The sequence below is a fragment of the Schistocerca gregaria genome, chromosome 3 (genome assembly GCF_023897955.1).
Source record: "Schistocerca gregaria isolate iqSchGreg1 chromosome 3, iqSchGreg1.2, whole genome shotgun sequence".
Lineage (NCBI taxonomy): Eukaryota > Metazoa > Arthropoda > Insecta > Orthoptera > Acrididae > Schistocerca > Schistocerca gregaria.
The window spans coordinates 753339612-753359319 of NC_064922.1; the positions used below are offsets into that span (position 1 = coordinate 753339612).

General features: G+C 39.7%; 1 protein-coding gene across 5 annotated transcripts in view; it reads left to right on the forward strand.

The window, feature by feature from the left end:
• Window positions 1–19708, forward strand: part of LOC126353925 (uncharacterized) — a 142816-nt gene that overhangs the window by 79029 nt on the left and 44079 nt on the right. For 4 of the 5 annotated variants that reach the window (XM_050003178.1, XM_050003176.1, XM_050003180.1 and 1 more), the window contains exons 9-10: window positions 269–357; window positions 12586–15048. In XM_050003178.1, coding sequence (XP_049859135.1) covers window positions 269–357; window positions 12586–15048 — 2552 coding nt within the window. The remainder of the gene's footprint in view (window positions 1–268; window positions 358–12585; window positions 15049–19708) is intronic. The other variant, XM_050003181.1, reaches the window with a different exon arrangement.

Sequence of the window (19708 nt, forward strand, 5' to 3'; positions counted from 1 at the left end):
AAATTTAAGTGCAGTTTTTCATTACCTTTTTAATATTATGATTAAAAAGTTAGACATGGGACTAAGAGATGAGGGGATTCCTCCCATAATCATTTGTGGAGTGCACAACTTCAGAGGAGGCAGTATACAAAGTGAAAATAAAATTATAGGAATGTAGTATTTTGTATGAATGAAATTTTGTCTTGAGTTAACAACAGAGTACTACATTTTTTTCATGAAATATAAGTCATAAAATTGCTGCACCACATAACTACAATACTTTTTACAGCCGCCCTGTGCGAAGTAGCAAGAAAAAAGCATTAGCGCAAGTGAAGTCTTGGTGTGGTTCTATGGCAAAGAAGTCTGATTCAGAACTGGGTATGCATCAAAGAATTTTAAATAAATATTAGTTATTAATTTAATCTTAATCTTGTTGCTGTGTAAGCTTGAGAACTAACTCTGTAACGGAAATAAGCTATCTCTAAACATACTCTATGTTATTGTCTGTTACCAATTATTGCCACCTACGGAGTTGCTGGAACGAACTATTTTTTTGGGAAAATCTAGCTAACAGTTATCCACTTTATTTATTCTGTGTACTGTTTTGATGTAATAGAATACTGTGCCCTGTGCATTCCAAAGATCCTCAGTTGCAATCATGTCTCCTTTTGTCACCCCATTCAAGTGAAAATTTCCCCTTGAAGCACTGTCTAGTACAAAGTTATTTGAAGGTGAGTCCTGCCATTTGTGGAAAAGGAAACAATGGCATCAACATATTCAGAACAGGAAAATACTGGAATACTGCATACACAAATTTGCAGTTGTTTCATATGTAATTATTTTGATTGTCTTGTTAAAAACAAAGATGTACTAATTAGGGCTTTATGAGGAACTACCCTGCCCATTTTTCATAATGGTGAATTTCAGTTGACACAACATGCTGTGTGGCTTGGCCACAGCATTCCCAGGGGTAGAATCATTGAGACACTTGTTCATTTAGAGAACATATCAGTGGTTTTCCACACCCCCAGTTCCTTTAAACAATGAAATTCCACGTATAAAACAGTTACGTTTTAAGAAAAGCTAGTTTTTCATGCATCTCAATGTTTATGGCATCATACCTCCTGAACTGTGTTTCATGCAGAGATATAATTTGCATGTATGTTCAGTGGTATATGTGGATACTGTCTGCAAAATGTGTTGCAAATAGAGTTAGTGGCAAAGAATTAGTAGATTAAAATGCCATGCATGTTGCTGATGGTTTGCTGCATGAATATTGAAACTAGCAAGAAAGAGAGATTTTTCCGCTCATTATTTTGTGGGAGTGTCAGTGAGAAAAGATTTCAAAAATGTCTGAAAGTATGTGTAAAGTTTTTCGGAACTCACTTAAGTGCTTTCATTCTCAAACACTGGATGAACTTACATCTACATCTAAATCTATATCCACACTCTGCAAACCACTGTGAAGTGTGTTGCAGAGGATATGTCTCATGGTACCAGTCATTAGGTTTTCTTCCTGTTCCATTCATGTATGGAGTGCAGGAAGGATGATTGTTTGAGTGCGTCTGTGCATGATACATAGGGGTTATGTAGTCCTAGAGTCATTGTTTAAATCTGATTGTTGAAACTTCGTTAGTAGACCTCGAGATAGTTAACATACCTTCAAGACTCTTTCAGTTCAGTTCCTTCAGTATATCTGACAATCTCCCAGGGATCACACACACCTGTGACCATTCATGCCGCCCTTGTGTGTATATATGTTCAATATTCCCCGGAAGTCCTATTTGGTATGGGTCCCACACACTCGAGCAATATTCTAGAACCAGTCACACAAAGGATTTGTAAGCAATCTCCCATGTAGACTAATTGCAGTTCCCCAGTATTCTAACAATACACTGAAGTCTACCACCTGCTCTAGATACGATTGAGCCTATGGTATCATTTCATTTTATGTTCCTACAAAGTGTTACACTCGGGTAGTCATGTGAATACAGCCAGATTGTTGTATGAGTTGGCCGATTTCAATTGTGATTATCTGGCTTAAGTAGCCAGGGACTGTGTCGTGTGTGTGAATTGAGTTCACATGAGTGTGTTTGTGTGTATGTTGTCTATTTCTGATGAAGGCCTTGTTAGCTGAAAGCTTACTTTATGGCAGTCTTTTTGTTGTGCCTACCTTTGAGTCAGCATCTCTGCTGTATGGTGAGTAGCAACTACCCTTTTCATAATATTGTCATTTATATTATAGTCATAGGACATTAAGTTTCTTCATTTTGTGAAGTGCACCATTTTTGTACATTTAAAGCAAGTTGATAATCTTCGCACTACATCAAAATCTTTTCAGGATCTGATTAAATATTTATGTAGCCTCTTTCAGAAAGTATTTTGTTATAGATAAATGCATTATGTGCAAAGCCTGATTTTACTATTGATATTGTCTGCAAGGTTATTACTGTACATCGTGAATAGCAAGGGTCCCACCTGAAGTTATTTCTACATCTGACAATAACTCTTCATCCAAGATAACATGCTGTGTCATCTCTACCAAAAAGTCCTCAATCCAATTCACAAATTTCACTTGATACTCCATATGATCGTACTTTTGGCAATAAGTGTTCATGTGGTACTGAGTCAAATGCTGTTTGAAAGTCAAGAAATACTGCTCTACCTCTCTTCATTGTTCTAAAGCCTTTAAGTAAGTCTTGTGAGAAAAGTGTGAGTTGGGTTTTTTATGATAGATGTTTTCGGAATCCTTGCTGATTGGCATGGAGGAGATCATTCTCTTAGAGATATTTGAACTCAGAATATGTTCCAAGATTCTACAACAAATCAATGCTAGGGATATTGGACATTAGTTTTGTGAATTACTTCTACTACCCATCTTGTTGGTGGGTATTACCTGTGCTTTTTTTTTCCCCAAGAATGGTGCATGATTTTTTGTTCGAGGGATCTATGATAGATAGGAGGAGGACTGACTCAGTCACAAATTCAGTATAGAATCCGATGATAATTCCATCAGGCCCTGGAGCTACATCCAGTTTTAACAATTCAGCTGTTTCTTAACACCACTGACACTAATACTTCATCTCTTCAGTGGTATGGGGATGAAACTGGAGCAATTCTCCTGGGTTATGTCAGCTTTGGCTTGCAAACGCTCAATTTCAGTTCCTGTGTCATTCACTAGGAATTGGACACTAACTTTGATATCACTAATAGCCGTTACATACAACCGGAATTTCTTTGGGTTCTGTGAAAGAACATTTAACAGTATTCCTCTACATTAGTCATTGAAGGCTTCACACGTTGCTCTCATAAGCTGAATGCATTTCATTCAGCATCTCTCTGTCTATAGTTCTATGCTTTATTTTACACCTATTATCTATTATGCTGTAGCTTTTGCTTGTTTATAAGTTTATTTACAGTGACTGTATACCATGGAGGCTCCCTCCCTTGTGAACTGTTCAACTGGATACATTTTTACCCAGTGCTTGGTCAATTATTATTTTAAGTTTAATAATTAATAGGAAAATAGGAATGTGGGTAAGCTACTACAAACAGCATAGTGAACACATTATTGTGGCCAAGATAGATACGAAGCCCACACCTACTACAGTAGTACAAGTTTATATGCCAACTAGCTCTGCAGATGACGAAGAAATTGAAGAAATGAATGATCAAATAAAAGAAATTATTCAGATAATGAAGTCATGGGTGACTGGAATTCGGTAGTAGGAAAAGGGAGAGAAGGAAACGTAGTAGGTGAGTATGGACTGGGGCAAAGAAATGAAAGAAGAAGCCACCTGGTAGAATTTTGCACAGAGCACAACTTAATCATAGCTAACACTTGGTTCAAGAATCATAAAAGAAGGCTGTATACATGGAAGAAGCCTGGAGATACTGACACGTTTCAGACAGATTATATAATGGTAAGACAGAGATTTAGGAACAAGGTTTTAAATTGTAAGACATTTCCAGGGGCAGATGTGGACTCTGACCACAATCTATTGGTTATGACCTGTAGATTAAAACTAAAGAAACTGCAAAAAGGTGTGAATTTAAGGAGATGGGACCTGGATAAACTAAAAAAACCAGAGGTTGTACAGAGTTTCGTGGAGAGCATAAGGGAGCAATTGACAGGAATGGGGGAAGGAAATACGGTAGAAGAAGAGTGGGTAGCTTTGAGGGATGAAGTAGTGAAGGGAGCAGAGGATCAGGTAGGTAAAAAGACAAGGGCTAGTAGAAATCCTTGGGTAACAGAAGAAATATTGAATTTAATTGATGAAAGGAGAAAATATATAAATGCAGTAAATGAAGCAGGCAAAAAGGAATACAAACGTCTCAAAAATGAGATAGACAGGAAGTGCAAAATGGCTAAGCAGGGATGGCTAGAGGACAAATGTAAGGATGTAGAGGCGTATCTCACTAGAGGTAAGGTAGATACTGCCTACAGGAAAATTAAAGAGACCTTTGGAGATAAGAGAACCTCTTGTATGAACATCAAGAGCTCAGATGGAAACCCAGTTCTAAGCAAAGAAGGGAAAGCAGAAAGGTGGAAGGGGTATATAGAGGGTCTATACAAGGGCGATGTACTTGAGGGCAATATTATGGAAATGGAAGAGGATGTAGATGAAGATGAAATGGGAGATACGATACTGCGTGAAGAGTTTGACAGAGCACTGAAAGACCTGAGTCGAAACAAGGCCCCCGGAGTAGACAACATTCCATTGGAACTACTGACGGCCTTGGGAGAGCCAGTCCTGACAAAACTCTACCATCTGGTGAGCAAGGTGTATGAGACAGGCGAAATGCCCTCAGACTTCAAGAAGAATGTAATAATTCCAATCCCAAAGAAAGCAGGTGTTGACAGATGTGAAAATTACCGAACTATCAGTTTAATAAGTCACAGTTGCAAAATACTAACGCGAATTCTCTACAGACGAATGGAAAAACTAGTAGAAGCTGACCTCGGGGAAGATCAGTTTGTATTCCGTAGAAATGTTGGAACACGTGAGGCAATACTGACCTCATGACTTATCTTAGAAGCTAGATTAAGGAAGGGCAAACCAACGTTTCTAGCATTTGTAGACTTAGAGAAAGCTTTTGACAATGTTGATTGGAATACTCTCTTTCAAATTCTGAAGTTAGCAGGGGTAAAATACAGGGAGCGAAAGGCTATTTACAATTTGTACAGAAACCAGATGGCAGTTATAAGAGTCGAGAGACGAGAAAGGGAAGCAGTTGTTGAGAAAGGAGTGAGGCAGGGTTGTAGTCTCTCCCCGATGTTATTCCATCTGTAGATTGAGCAAGCAGTGAAGGAAACAAAAGAAAAATTCGGAGTAGGTATTAAAATCCATGGAGAAGAAATAAAAATGTTGAGGTTCGCAGATGACATCGTAATTCTGTCAGAGACAGCAAAGGACTTGGAAGAGCATTTGAACGGAATGGATAGTGTCTTGAAAGGAGGATATAAGATGAACATCAACAAAACCAAAACGAGGATATTTGAATGTGGTCGAATTAAGTCGGGTGATGCTGAGGGAATTAGATTAGGAAATGGGACACTTAAAGTAGTAAAGGAGTTTTGCAATTTGGGGAGCAAAATAACTGATGATGGTCGAAGTAGAGAGGATATAAAATGTAGACTGGCAATGGCAAGGAAAGCGTTTCTGAAGAAGAGAAATTTGTTAACATCGGGTATAGATTTAAGTGTCAGGAAGTCATTTCTGAAAGTATTTGTTTGGAGTGTAGCCATGTATGTAAGTGAAACATGGACGATAAATAGTTTGGACAAGAAGAGAATAGAAGCTTTCGAAATGTGGTGCTACAGAAGAATGCTGAAGATTAGATGGATAGATCGCATAACTAATGTGGAAGTATTGAATAGGATTGGGGAGAAGAGAAGTTTGTGGCACAACTTGACCAGAAGAAGGGATCGGTTGGTAGGACATGTTCTGAGGCATCAAGAGATCACCAATTTAGTATTGGAGGGCAGCGTGGAGGCTAAAAATCGTAGAGAGAAGATTACACTAAGCAGATTCAGAAAGATGTAGGTTGCAGTAGTTACTGGGAGATGAAGGAGCTTGCATTAGATAGAGTAGCATGGAGAGCTGCATCCAACCAGCCTCAGGACTGAAGACCACAACAACAACAACAACAGCTAATTAACAGAGAGAGAGAATCTCTTTTTGCTTATTTTAGTTTTCTTTTACAGTTTGGTAATCATTGTTGCCACCATGGTCACTGATACCAGTTTCGATGTGGACATCCTCAAAAAGGTCAACTTTATTTGCTTTCATTAGATATATCCATCGTGAGTGGGGTTCCTTTTGGTCTAGGTAGTTTTCAGAGAAAGTGTTTAGTAAAGTTTTGCAGGTTATCTTATCACGCCACCGCCAGCAAAAATTGTTGGATGATTGAAGTCTCCACTGATGGTTACAATATGATTGGGGAACTCATGTGTGAGTGAAATGAGGTTTTCTCTAAAGGATTCAATTACATCAGGAGTTTCCTGAGCCCTTCAAACACTGATTCTTTGTTGTGAATGCGGCTTTTCACGGATGATGCTGTAGTATACAGAGAAGTTGCAGCATTAGAAAATTGCAGCGAAATGAAGGAAGATCTGCAGCGGATAGGCACTTGGTGCAGGGAGTGGCAACTGACCCTTAACGTAGACAAATGTAATGGTTTGCGAATACATAGAATGAAGGATCCTTTATTGTATGATTATATGATAGCGGAACAAACACTGGTAGCAGCTACTTCTGTTAAATATCTGGGAGTATGTGTGCGGAACAATTTGAAGTGGAATGATCATATAAAATTAATTGTTGGTAAGGCTGGTGCCAGGTTGAGATTCATTGGAGAGTCCTTAGAAAATGTAGTCCATCAACAAAGGAGGTGGCTTACAAAACACTCGTTCGACCTATACTTGAGTATTGCTCATCAGTGTGGGATCCGTACCAGGTCGGGTTGACAGAGGAGGTAGAGAAGATCCCAAAGAAGAGCGGCGCATTTTGTCTCGGGGTGATTTGGTAAGTGTGATAGCGTTTCGGAGATGTTTAGCAAACTCAAGTGGCAGACTCTGCAAGAGAGGCGCTCTGCATGGCGGTGTAGCTTGCTGTCCAGGTTTCGAGAGGGTGCGTTTCTGGATGAAGTATCAAATATATTGCTTCCCCCTACTTATACCTCCTAAGGAGATCATGAATGTAAAATTAGAGAGATTCGAGCACGCACGGAGGCTTTCAGACAGTCGTTCTTCCCGCGAACCATACGTGACTGGAACAGGAAAGGGAGGTAATGACAATGGCACGTAAAGTGCCGTCCGCCACACACCATTGGGTGTCTTGCGGAGTATAAATGTAGATATAGATGTAGATCCAATCATCATTTTATGCTCAACCCTGATGCTTAGTCTTGCTGATACAATCTCACGTGCAGATTCAATTTCTATCTCGGTACATTTGAGTTTCTTGTCTACTGTGACAAATGCATCACCTATTTTTCTCATTTTGCCTATCCTCTCAAAATCACTTAAATTGTCTCCAAAAATCTCACTGCTATCAATTTCAGGTTTCAACCATCTTTCTGTACCTAGTATTATGTAAGCCACACTGCTTTTCCTAAGCCCTTCAAACACTGATCCTTTTTTGCGAATGCGTTTGGCAGGTAACCATTAGGAATTTACTATTCTCACCTATCTGAGACATTTCTTTCTATCTTACTCTGATACTTCTGGGTTTTCAAAAGCTATCATTATCTGGATTGGGTAGAGAGTTGCCTAATATAAAAAAAAAACCTTGTGTGCACCCGATACAGCATCGGCTACCTGAGTAGCAGCCTCCGATGTGTAGTGGATACCTGACCAATTTAGGGGGACACTACAGTTTCTCAGAAAGCAGTAATTGAACAAAAAGAAAGTATGTTTGAGGAGGAGGATCATAGGATCATATTAGCCTTGTGATCCACCAAATAGCCAAAACCATCTTACCAAAGTCTAGCAACTGCCCTGGAAGAAAGCTTGTACCTCGACAGGATAAAGTAAGTCACTCAGCGATCAATGCTATGTGTGTGGCTTTGTGGAAGTTCACAGTATCAGTGAAAATCTTCCAGTTTTCCAAATTGTGAGGGCATTGGACCAGCCCAGTTTTGAGTTTGTATACGGAGGGTATTCACCCATTCTCTAAATCAGGCAGTGACTCCTTCACTGTGAGACAGGACCTGGAAATATTATCTTTTCCTCAGTCATTGGCAAGTAGTGTGTTCCACTGTCCAAACTTTGAGCAAATTTTCTGGAATTAGTTGCATAACACTGCCATTCAGGATTTTAGTTGCATTACACTGCCATTCAGGATCTGTGTTAAAGAATGTCTTAGGCATCAGATTTCAGAATAAGGAATGCCTTCATAGTGTCTTTAGAGACCTCAAATAAGCTAGACAGAGAGCGAGAAATGTACTTCAGATACAATTTTAAAAGTTTGTTTTCTTCAGTTTTAAGACTGCATCAAAATTTTATTATTTATATTGATGGATCTAAACAATTTTTCAACTATTTTCCATGATAGTGTCTTTCAGAGTTCGCCTCCTAAAACAGCTAACAAATTGTGAGGCTGATGTACAGTTCTAAAGGCATTGGAGCAGGTGGGAAGCCGTCACACTATAAAGTTTCTCGTCTGCTCTGACTCTCTCAGTGCACTGGAATCTGTAAAACAAATTTATAGAGTAGAAAAAAACTATTTTGATTGCCCAAGATGCTTTATAACAGATATAAAACTGAAGCAAAGAGGTGGTATTTTGCTGGATACTGAGACACATTGGGATACAGAAAAATGATACAGCTGACAAAACAATCAAAGAAGAGCAGGTGTTATGTTTTGGTGTACTGTCATCCTACACACTTATCATCTAATTGCCCGACAGGAAGATTGTGCATCGCTGGGAAATAAAGTGCTTAGAGGTGGTAAGCAACAAACTGTGTTCAGTCAAATCAGCCACTTGGGTGTGCCAGCCACATCGCGGGAAGGAAGTGATGCCCACTAGGTCATTATTCGGGTATTACCAATGGACACAAAGTTTCCTCCTCCTGTTCGATGATCCACGAGTATGTGAAGCTTGTGTATTACCACTGTCAGTGCAAAAGATTTCAGATGCTGGCATAATGGCAATGTTCAATATGGCTGGGTGCCTGTCCATCATCCGAGCTGTAGGGAAGCAGCCTACTCACACCGTATAAAATTCACAGCAGTCTTTCCATTGTGTGCCAGTCCATCCGCTGTAACTAGCTCTGACGTCATAAATGTTGCGCAATACTTTAAAAATCAAGTAAATAACTTGAAACGTTTCTAGCATGTCAGGAGTAATACTAAATCAGTATGTATGGAATATCAGTTCAGTAACTTTAACCACTTTCAAAATTTGGACGTTTTTCTGTAAAAGTCATTGGTGCAACAGAAAAGAGCTAGAAACTTAAAAATTTATATTTAGATTCCTTTTGCATAACAATTTAGTAGAAACAGTATTCTGGGTCTCATAAATTAAAATTTTAGTTGAAATTCATGATTTTCTGTTTTTGTCTTAAAAATTAAGGAAGCAAGATAGATTAAGTAGGAGAAAAAATAAAGCTAGGATGTTTAAATTTAAGTAGAATGGAGATTCGCTATAATCATAGAGATGTGTAAAGTTTCAACTGAATAACTATAAAACTATAGTGATGGCGTATCTCTAAAGGGCAAGTTCAGACCTCGTCTACTGCGTGTAGTGTAATTAAATTAATTCTCTCGCCCAAAATATTGGACTTAGCCATGTCAGACTTTTATTATGATTACTTACCTGTGTGCTGATTGCACATTTAAATTGAGAGCTTCATTGGCCATCAGCAAAGGAAGCAGTGATTTATTCGATAACTTGAAGTGGTGCATTACTAGCCCAGTGGCTAGTCGGGACAGTGGAATTAATCAGGCGTTCCCTTAGTCGTCCACACCGCAGCTTTATATTTAAGAATGCTGCGTGAGGAAAGAAGGCCCCAGTTCTCTCCAGACGCTGATCTGCGCACCACCTGTGCCGGGAGTCGCGTCGCATCAGTATCGTTGCTATAAACAGCCTCGGATGCCGTAATAAGTTACTCGGGATACGCGTAGCCAAGAAATGGTTTTCGAGTGAAGTGTTAATTCTGGGATGACTTTAAATATCTATATTCAGTTTGTGTACGTCGTATTTTCACGTGCTGCCGCGGGACAGACATTCTACCATTATTTAGCGTGACGTTTGATGAACATTATCATCAAATTATGGCAAGCATTCACTTAAACATTTAATTGGAACAGTTATAGTTGCATCAGTGCATTAGACTCTGAACTGCTCTGGTAGTTGGATTGTGTGGATTCTTTTTGGTCTTTGACTTTCAGAATATAGTGAACCTTTTAGAGTGAATCGTTTTTGATTATGAATCCCAGACAATCACCTAATTCCTCAGAGCTATAAGCAGTGGCTATAAGTGTATTTCTCAGTTGAAGTGGGCACTAGGAATTCTAATTACAGGCTTCACGTTTTGCTAATCACTTTCTGGTTGCCAATATTGTAGTTAGAGAGCCAGTGTTGAGAACGGCAAACAACAGCATTAATTAAATCATAGGAACACTTCAGTAACAATAAATTCCATACGCTGCCCCACATATGGTGCATTGTTGGGAAAGACATTCCACATCATTTTTCATTCAACAATTATTCCATACACCGCCCCACATATGGTGCATCGGCCGGGAAAGACATTCTACATTCAATCATATAAATTTCCGTACACCGCCTCACAAAGCTGATAACAGCAACAGTGTAAAATGTATTTGAAATTTTGTGAAGCACCAGGCCCCCCTATTGAAAGTGTTGGGAAAATATTTCAGTGAGTTTAGAGTGAATGGCATGGCTCATGCTTTTTATTAAGTGGTCAGCCATCAGCACGTAACAGTCAGTTCCAGCAGTTTTATTCAGCTGTTTTTCTTCTCATGAATGCAGCAATGAGGAATGTTAATCAAATTTTCCTCAGCTACCTCAGCAGATTTTGAAGAAACTGCAAACAATTGCAGCATCTGATGACCTCTGAAAATGCCTTCCCTACAGATATTAAAATCCTTTTAGTAATAGTAGACACGAAAGTGTATAAACTCCTATACCAATGCCCAAAACCCATTAAAAAAGGGGGTCAGCATCAATTCAGTTTTATTCAGCTACAAAGATAATAGTGTGAGCAGACAGTCTAATAGTCTCATGGAATTTTTTTCTTTACCCCCCCACATTCTACGCAATGTTTTAAGCACATTGGCTAAATTTTGAAAAGAAAAATTGTGTTTCGTAAGAGTGTTTCTCCAAACAGTTTTAATACTTTGTAAGATATCGATAAAGCAGTCATATCAGTGACGAAACATTCATTTATGTTGACATAGCCAGAAATTCTGCAGGAAGTTGCTACTGCGTATTCCTGGGGAATTGTCGCAGCAGTTTCACTCATGATAGCAGCTATATGTTGACACCCAGCAAGGGATGGATGATACTGTGGAGTGCCGTAAGTTCGGTATCATCATCATCATTGTTTGTGGTATCCTGTAATTTAGCACTTTACCAGCAAATTTTGTGTAGGCAAATTGTGAATAATAATTTGTCCAGCATTAAAATTGTTTAAGTATTCTGTTCTTGCCTTCTGATTGGTAAGTAGGACACAAGTAAATATGGTATGTTGCTAGTTGGATGTTTCCCCATTTAAACATCTTTGTACTTCAAACATACCTGCAAACACTTTTGGTAAATTATTTTTATTATATCACAGTGAAAAATACTCATTACATGAACATTCACAGTCAAAATAGCGACATACAAGGCAGTCAACATATGAAGTTACTCTATTTGAATAAAATCCTGCTTAGCCACTAGTTTTTAATTTTTACAAACCAGATCTGAATGAACAAAAGCCTTGATCAGTTTGGATGACGATAGAAAAAAGTAATATTTAAAGCTCTGTCCGAATACACCTTGTTGCAAGTTAATGTGTCATTTCCTGTACTACACTGTCTGGGGGAGGGGGGTGAGGGCAAGGACAATTTTACTACTGCTGCTTAATTGTCCAAAATCACTTTGCACCATAAATGTTTTACACAATTTATGTATTTAGTTTGTGTATGTTTATTTTATTTATTTATTTACAAGTCACACTGAAGTGGATATTTTTATAATGGACATGATTTTTTTCTCTATAATTCTCATTTTGGTTTTATTTTTAAAGCTAATAGTTTTGAATTAATGAAGACTGTGGAAATTTGTTCCCCCTAAAATGTTGCCGGCCTGCTGCCTTTTCCAAACTGCGAAAGAAGTGTGAGCCTCCCACAAGATATGTTTGGACAGTGATATCAATACAACCTTTGTCTGCCATCATCAAAATTGATCAAGGACTGTGTTCATTCAGAATTATTTTTATAAAAAACAAAAAGTCGTTCTCCAAGTAGGATGTAATTCAAAAGTGTAGTTCCATATGCTGGGGGGAAAAAAGAAAAAAAAGACTGCAAAGTAAAACTGATGAAAACCAACCCAGTTAACTACTAGTACATAAATATAATCTCTGTGTTGCAGGAGGCAAGAGGAAAGCTGGTGAGGACAGTGACACAGATGATGATGATGAATTGTCCTTGCCAGAAAAGAAGGTGAAATTAGAACCACTAGATGATGATGACTGGAGCAGTGGAGATGCTGGAGCTTCCAGTGCTTCATCAATTCATGATGACCATGAGAAGCAGCAGCACCGCAATTCTGCAAATTTTTCAGGAAAGCTGTTGGCAGTTCCCAAAAGCAAAGAACAGTATCTTATGGGACCAACAGTTAAAAGGTCTCCTGGAAGACCTAGAAAGATACGGCCACAAGAAAATACTTTGAATGGTGTTACAATTGTTCAGAATAAAAAGGATGATGCAGATGAATTGGCAGTGAAACTAGGATTAGAATCTGATTCATCTCCAGAACATAAAACAAAACTTTCTCAATCAAATGCAAACAAAGATTCAAATGCATCTCAGCCACCTGTATTGGTTGCAAACTCTAAAGGTGTTATAAAAGTTGATCCGCGGCAAGTGCCAAATCTCACTTCAGGAGTATACATAGTATCCAATAAGTCAGGAGTAGTAAAACTGGAATCTGTTTCAGGATCTCCGGCTGTGGGTAAAGCAGTAACATCGAGCCAGTCTGTAAATAATGGAAGTGGTGAGACTAAAACTATTGTGACCCAGTCAGGTATTATAAGAAAACCCGTGCAGTCATCTGGTATTTCTCGTGTTGCTCAGGGCCCTGGTCAGGTAAAATTGTTAAGCAAAACTGCTGGTTCGGTTCGTCCCCAAGGCCTGTCTCCAGGACTAGTACGAGTTTCACCAACTGGTCCGCACCTGAAGAATTTCACACCTCGATTGGCATCACCTGGGCAGAGACCACCATTAACATCACCTCGTGTACTGGGTCCGAGGCTGCAGTCGGGAACCAGACCTGTTTCTGTGTTGGCTGCTCGGCCGGGACTCGCCAATCCTGTAAGACCAGTACTATCTCCTAGAATACCAGGAATGTTACGTGCTCCTCTTAATGCCAAAAAGTCATCTATTGGTATACCTGGTGTCCAAACAAAAATAATGAGGGCAGTTAGCCCAAGAGTGCCAGTACAAGGAGGAAAGATAATGTCTTCGCTGTCTGCCCAGACACGAAGTGGTGTGAAACCAATACAAGCTATGCTTGGGAAAGCTGTTCAAGGAAACAATCCCGTGTCATCTCTTGCTACAGCAAAAATGAAGGTAGGTGAAGATGGAAATTCAAATGTATCAGTGAAATCCGTGACTCAACTAACACCATCTGGGGCTTCATTACAGGGCAGAGGAAATTTTGATGATGACGACGACGAAGAAGATGAAGAGGAAGAAGAAGATGATGACGATGATGAAGATTATTTGAATGAGGAAGAGGAAAGACCGGGGCGGAGCGTTGGAAGAGGACGAGGACGTCGTAATGCGGAAACGTCAAAAGTTGGTGACTCAGATGGCAACAAGCAGCGAGATAGTAAACTAGTGGACACAGATGGTGTTCATATGGAATTCCATGAGGTTACTACAAGTGAAAGTGAGTCTGACGATTCTCTTCCAGAACTGCCTATGGGGGACCTTCCATCTCTTGAACCAGATAGTCCACCAAGACCTTTCACTCTTTGTCCAGAAACAGGAAAGATCTTGGGACGTGCGGAAGGGGAACCCACTCCTCCACCCAGCCCAGAGACGAAATCATCAGGCCAATCTGAATCTTTGCCTGGTGATTCAGGGCCCCCACAAGAGCAAGAACCTGAAGAAATCTTACCTGACCCTAGACCTTCCTCTCCTCTCAATAAAGAAACTCTGTTGAAAGTTGAAATGAGCCCAGGTGGAACAACCGGAACAGTCGTGGAGGGTAATGAGAATGAAAATAGTAATAACTATGTGGATCCCTTGAGGACAGAGCAGGGATTGACAGTGACAAAAATTGCTGACTCTGCAGCAAAAAATTCACAGCAGGGAGTGAATACGACTCAGGTAGTGACACAGACAGGGAAGGGTGGATCTGGTATTTCAGTGCCTGCGAGAAAACTTTATGTTGATGGTGCTTCAGGTAAAATGAGTGGGGATATAGTGACTGTGACTGGTGAAGATGGTGTTGTGTATCAAATATCAACAGATGGTCAGCAGGTTTCAGATGAGTCAGGACAACAGTGTGTTTATGTTTCGACTGAAGGGGGTGAGGGAAGTGAAGAAGGTGCAGTGCTTACACTTGATACAGCAGTAGCTGAAGCTGTCGCACAGCTGATGCCAGAACAAGTGAACGTTATCGGCGGTGCTGGTTGTTCCCAGTTCTTTATAAAGGGTGAAGATGGGACTGTGGTAAATCAGGAGGGACAGGAACGCCAGCAAGAACAGAGTCAAGAGGAACAGCAGCTGGTGATGACCTCAATGGTTGACCAGCAGGCAGCCGATGAATCACAAGCACAAGTAGTGGCACATGTTGTCCAAGAAGGAGAGCTTGACCCAGTCACAGGTAAACAGAATACTCTGTTATTCTTACAGAAAAAGTAAATGTTAATTAATATTTAATTTTACTTTTGGTGAGTGCTATATTAGATTGTACTCAGGCGTGTTGCTCACTAAATAATTGCAGGAGCAGAATTATAGCAATAGATAAACTTGATAAAGGACCTTGTGAGTTAGATTTTTTTCAGTTTCCTCTAAGTTCCATTTTTCTAAATTAAAACAAGTAAAAGTTACATTTGCTTACAGTAGATAGTGTCTAGTGCCTAACACAGTTCTTGTGTTTTAATCCATATACTACTGAAATATCATTGCCAAACTCGGTAAGTTCTTATGTATTATTAAAACTCACTCAACATAATTTGTTATATTGTTGTATATATTTCTCTCTTCTGGTTGGATTAATTAGAACTATGATCTTTTGTATTGTGTTTTGGAATTGCAGGAGATACGAAACATTTACATGAAACATTTTCTACATTCACAAGCAATGATTAAACTATTCATCTGTTTGGTGCTGTGCTAGTGTTGCAAGCATCTGAAAGCAATGTGAAACTACATCCGTTACTTTTTCTGAGAGCATGCAGCTCGACTGTATGGTTATATGATAATGGCATCCTCTTGGGTAAAATATTCGAGAGAGAAAATAGTCCCCAATTTGCATCTCTAGGCGGGAACTATGCAAGAGTGTGTTGTCATCAGGAAAAACTGAAATGATATTCTACGGTTTAAATCATGGAATGTTAGGTGCCACGATCAGGTAGTAGGCTATCAAATTTAAAATGGTCAATAGGGTGGTTGATGTTAGATGTATGGGGCATTATTGAAGTTCGGTTGCTGCATGAACAGGACTTCTGTTCAGGTGTGTACAGGATTATCAGCACAGAATAATAATAAGGTAACACAGGAGTAAGTCTAATAATGAATAAGAAAATAGAAATTTGAGTAAGCTACTGTGAACAGCATAGTGATCAAACTATCATAGCCAAGATAGACAGAAAGTTATCACTCCTACAGTAGTACAAATTATGTGCCAGCTAGCTCTGCAAATGATAAAGAGTGAAAGAATGTGTGATGAGATTAAAAAAAAAAAAATTATTCACATAGATGGTTAATGGAGAGGAAAATTTAAGTGTGTCGGAGGAGAGGAATTTGATGGAAGAAAAGGAAGAGAGAGAAAAATAGTGGAATAAGTACTGGGGCAAAGGGATGCAAGAGGAAGATGCCATGTAGAATCTTGTGCAAAACATAATTCGATCATCGTCATCAGTTGGTTTAAGAATCGTGAAAGAAGGTTGTGTACGTGGAAGACATCTTTAAGGCACAGGAAGATTATAGAGTGAATTATATTACAGAAATTTTGGAACCAGATTTTAAACTGTAAGACATTTCCGGGTGCAAATGTTTACTTCGACAATAATTTATTGTATATTAAATGTATTTGCAGTTCTGAATATGGATAACCATCAGCTGTATAATGGAATGATGCGAATGATCGGTATTGTAATTGTAAACTGTCGAAGCTGCATTGGTAAAGTACCAGAACTTCAAGCGCTGATAGAAAGCACCGAAGCTGAAATCGTTATAGGTACAAAAAGCTGGCTGAAGCCAGAGATAAATTCAGCCGAAATTTTTACAAAGGCTCAGACGGTGTTTAGAAAGGTTTATCTGTTTAGCAAGAGTAATAGATTGCAGATTTCAGACTACCTAACAGATCAAAACGAAAATTTCTGTTGAGTGTTTATGGAAAGAGTTTAAGGCAATTGTAAAATGCGTTTTAGACAGGTAGTGCCGAGTAAAACTGTGAGGGACGGGAAAAACCCACCGTGGTTCAACAACAAAGTTAGGAAACTACTGAGGAAGCAAAGAGAGCTTCACTCCCAAGTTTAAACGCAGCCAAAACCTCTCGAACAAACAGAACCTAAACGATGTCAAAGTTAGTGTAAGGAGGGTTATGCGTGAAGCGTTCAGTGAATTTGAAAGTAAAATTCTATGTACCGACTTGACAAAAAGCCTAGGAAGTTCTAGTCCTAGTCCTAGCAGTTCGATTCTACACAGAGTACGCGAAAGAACTTGCCCCCTTCTAACAGCCGTTTACCGCAAGTCTCTAGAGGAACGGAAGGTTCCAAATGATTGGAAAAGAGCACAGGTAGTCCCAGTCTTCAAAAAGGGTCGTCGAGCAGATGCGCAAAACTATAGACCTATATCTCTGATGTCGATCTGTTGTAGAATTTTAGAACATGTTTTTTGCTCGAATATCATGTCGTTTTTGGAAGCCCAGAATCTACTCTGTAGGAATCAACATGGATTCCGGAAACAGCGATCGTGTGAGACCCAACTCACTTTATTTGTTCATGAGACCCATAAATTATTAGATACAGGCTCCCAGGTAGATGCTATTTTCCTAGACTTCCGGAAGGCGTTCGATACAATTCCGCACTGTCGCCTGATAAATAAAGTAAGAGCCTATGGTATATCGGACCAGCTGTGTGGTTGGATTGAAGAGTTTTTAGCAAACAGAACACAGCATGTTGTTATCAATGGAGAGATGCTGTAGTATACAGAGAAGTTGCGGCATTAGAAAATTGTAGCAAAATGCAGGAAGATCTGCAGCGGATAGGCACCGGTGCAGGGAGTGGCAACTGACCCTTAACATAGACAAATGTAATGTATTGCGAATACATAGAAAGAAGGATCCTTTATTGTATGATTAGATGATAGCGGAACAAACACTGGTAGCAGTTACTTCTGTTAAATTTCTGGGAGTATGCGTGCAGAACGATTTGAAATTGAATGATCATATAAAATTAATTGTTGGTAAGGCGGGTACCAGGTTGAGATTCATTGGGAGAGTCCTTAGAAAATGTAGTCCATCAACAAAGGAGGTGGCTTACAAAACACTCGTTCGACCTATACTTGAGTATTGCTCATCAGTGTGGGATCCATACCAGATCGGGTTGATGGAGGAGATAGAGAAGATCCAAAGAAGAGCGGCGCGTTTCGTCACAGGGTTATTTGGTAACCGTGATAGCGTTACGGAGATGTTTAGCAAACTCAAGTGGCAGACTCTGCAAGAGAGGCGCTCTGCATCGCGGTGTAGCTTGCTCGCCAGGTTTCGAGAGAGTGCGTTTCTGGATGAGGTATCGAATATACTGCTTCCCCCTACTTATACCTCCCGTGGAGATCACGAATGTAAAATTAGAGAGATTCGAGCACGCACGGAGGCTTTCAGACAGTCGTTCTTCCCGCGAACCATATGCGACTGGTACAGAAAAGGGAGATAATGACAGTGGCACGTAAAGTGCCCACCGCCACACACCGTTGGGTGGCTTGCGGAGTATGAATGTAGATGTAGATGTAGATGAAAATTTGTGCTGGACAGGGTGTCGAACCTGGAGGGGGAAGCGGGAATTCCAGGTTCGAGTCCTGGTCTGGCACAAATTTTCATTGTCGTCATTCCATGATAGAGCTGACGGTTGTCCATATTTGCAACTGCGATTACATTTAATGTATTTCATAATGGCTGTAATTACCGCCGTGCCTGTTCCTTTGGACATGCATGCATGACCCAAGGAACCTTACCTCATAAATCGGAATGACAAAGGCACTGCAATATCGTACATAATTTGTTGGTTATGAACTGTAGATTAAAGCTTAAGAAGTTGGAAGAAGGTAGGATATTAAGGAAATGTTACCCAGATGAGCTGAAAGAACCATAGGTTAATGAGAACTTCAAAGGGAGCAACAGTTGACTGAAACAGAAGACAGTAGAATATGAATGGGTAGCTTTGGGAGATGAAATAGTGAGAGCTAGCTTTGGGAGATGAAATAGTGAGAGCTAGCTTTGGGAGATGAAATAGTGAGAGCAGCTGAGAATCAAACAGATGAAAAGACAAGACCTAGTAGAAATCCTTGGATTTCACTGGAGATACTGAACTTAATTGATGAAAAGAGACACTATAAAAATGAAGCAGGCAAAATGGAATAGGGACAGCTATTGGGGTGGTGCCTAAGTTAGTAGCATTTTTCCATAAGTTTAATAAACACAAGAGACACAGGTAACAGATACTTTAGTCATCACTAATACATTCTTCTTCACTATTTGCAACACTCTGCAAATGATGGGCTAACCTTTTAGTTCTGTGACTGTTGAAATCATGTGTTTTGAGGTGAAGAACTCGTCGAGGCTTGTTCGAAGTGCATTTTCATCCGCAAAGGAGGTTCCGTGAAGGTTGTTTAATAGAGAACAGAAAAGGTGAAAATCGGAATGTGCAAGAGCGTTATCAGGGAGCGGCAACACTTCATGCAGTCTTTGTGGTCATTCTTGGATTGCAGCTGTAAGATGCCTCAGCTGTTGGCAATAAATGCCAGCAGTGATGGTTACACTTCGCGGAAGCAGTTTGTAATACACCATACTGTTGCTGTTCCACCAGATGCATGACATTTTTGTGGATGCGCACAGGTCTTTCTGTGGGGAGTAGCGGCTTTGTTTGGCCTCAGCCATTCCTTCCTTTTCCATATGTAAGCGTAGAGACACCATTTCTCATCACTATTAACGATACAGCATAAGAATGACCAGTGTTGTTCATCAGCCTGTTGATGACAAGCAAGCAAAGATGCACATATGTCCACCCGCTTATCTTTGAGATTTTGGCTTAGAGCATTATTAT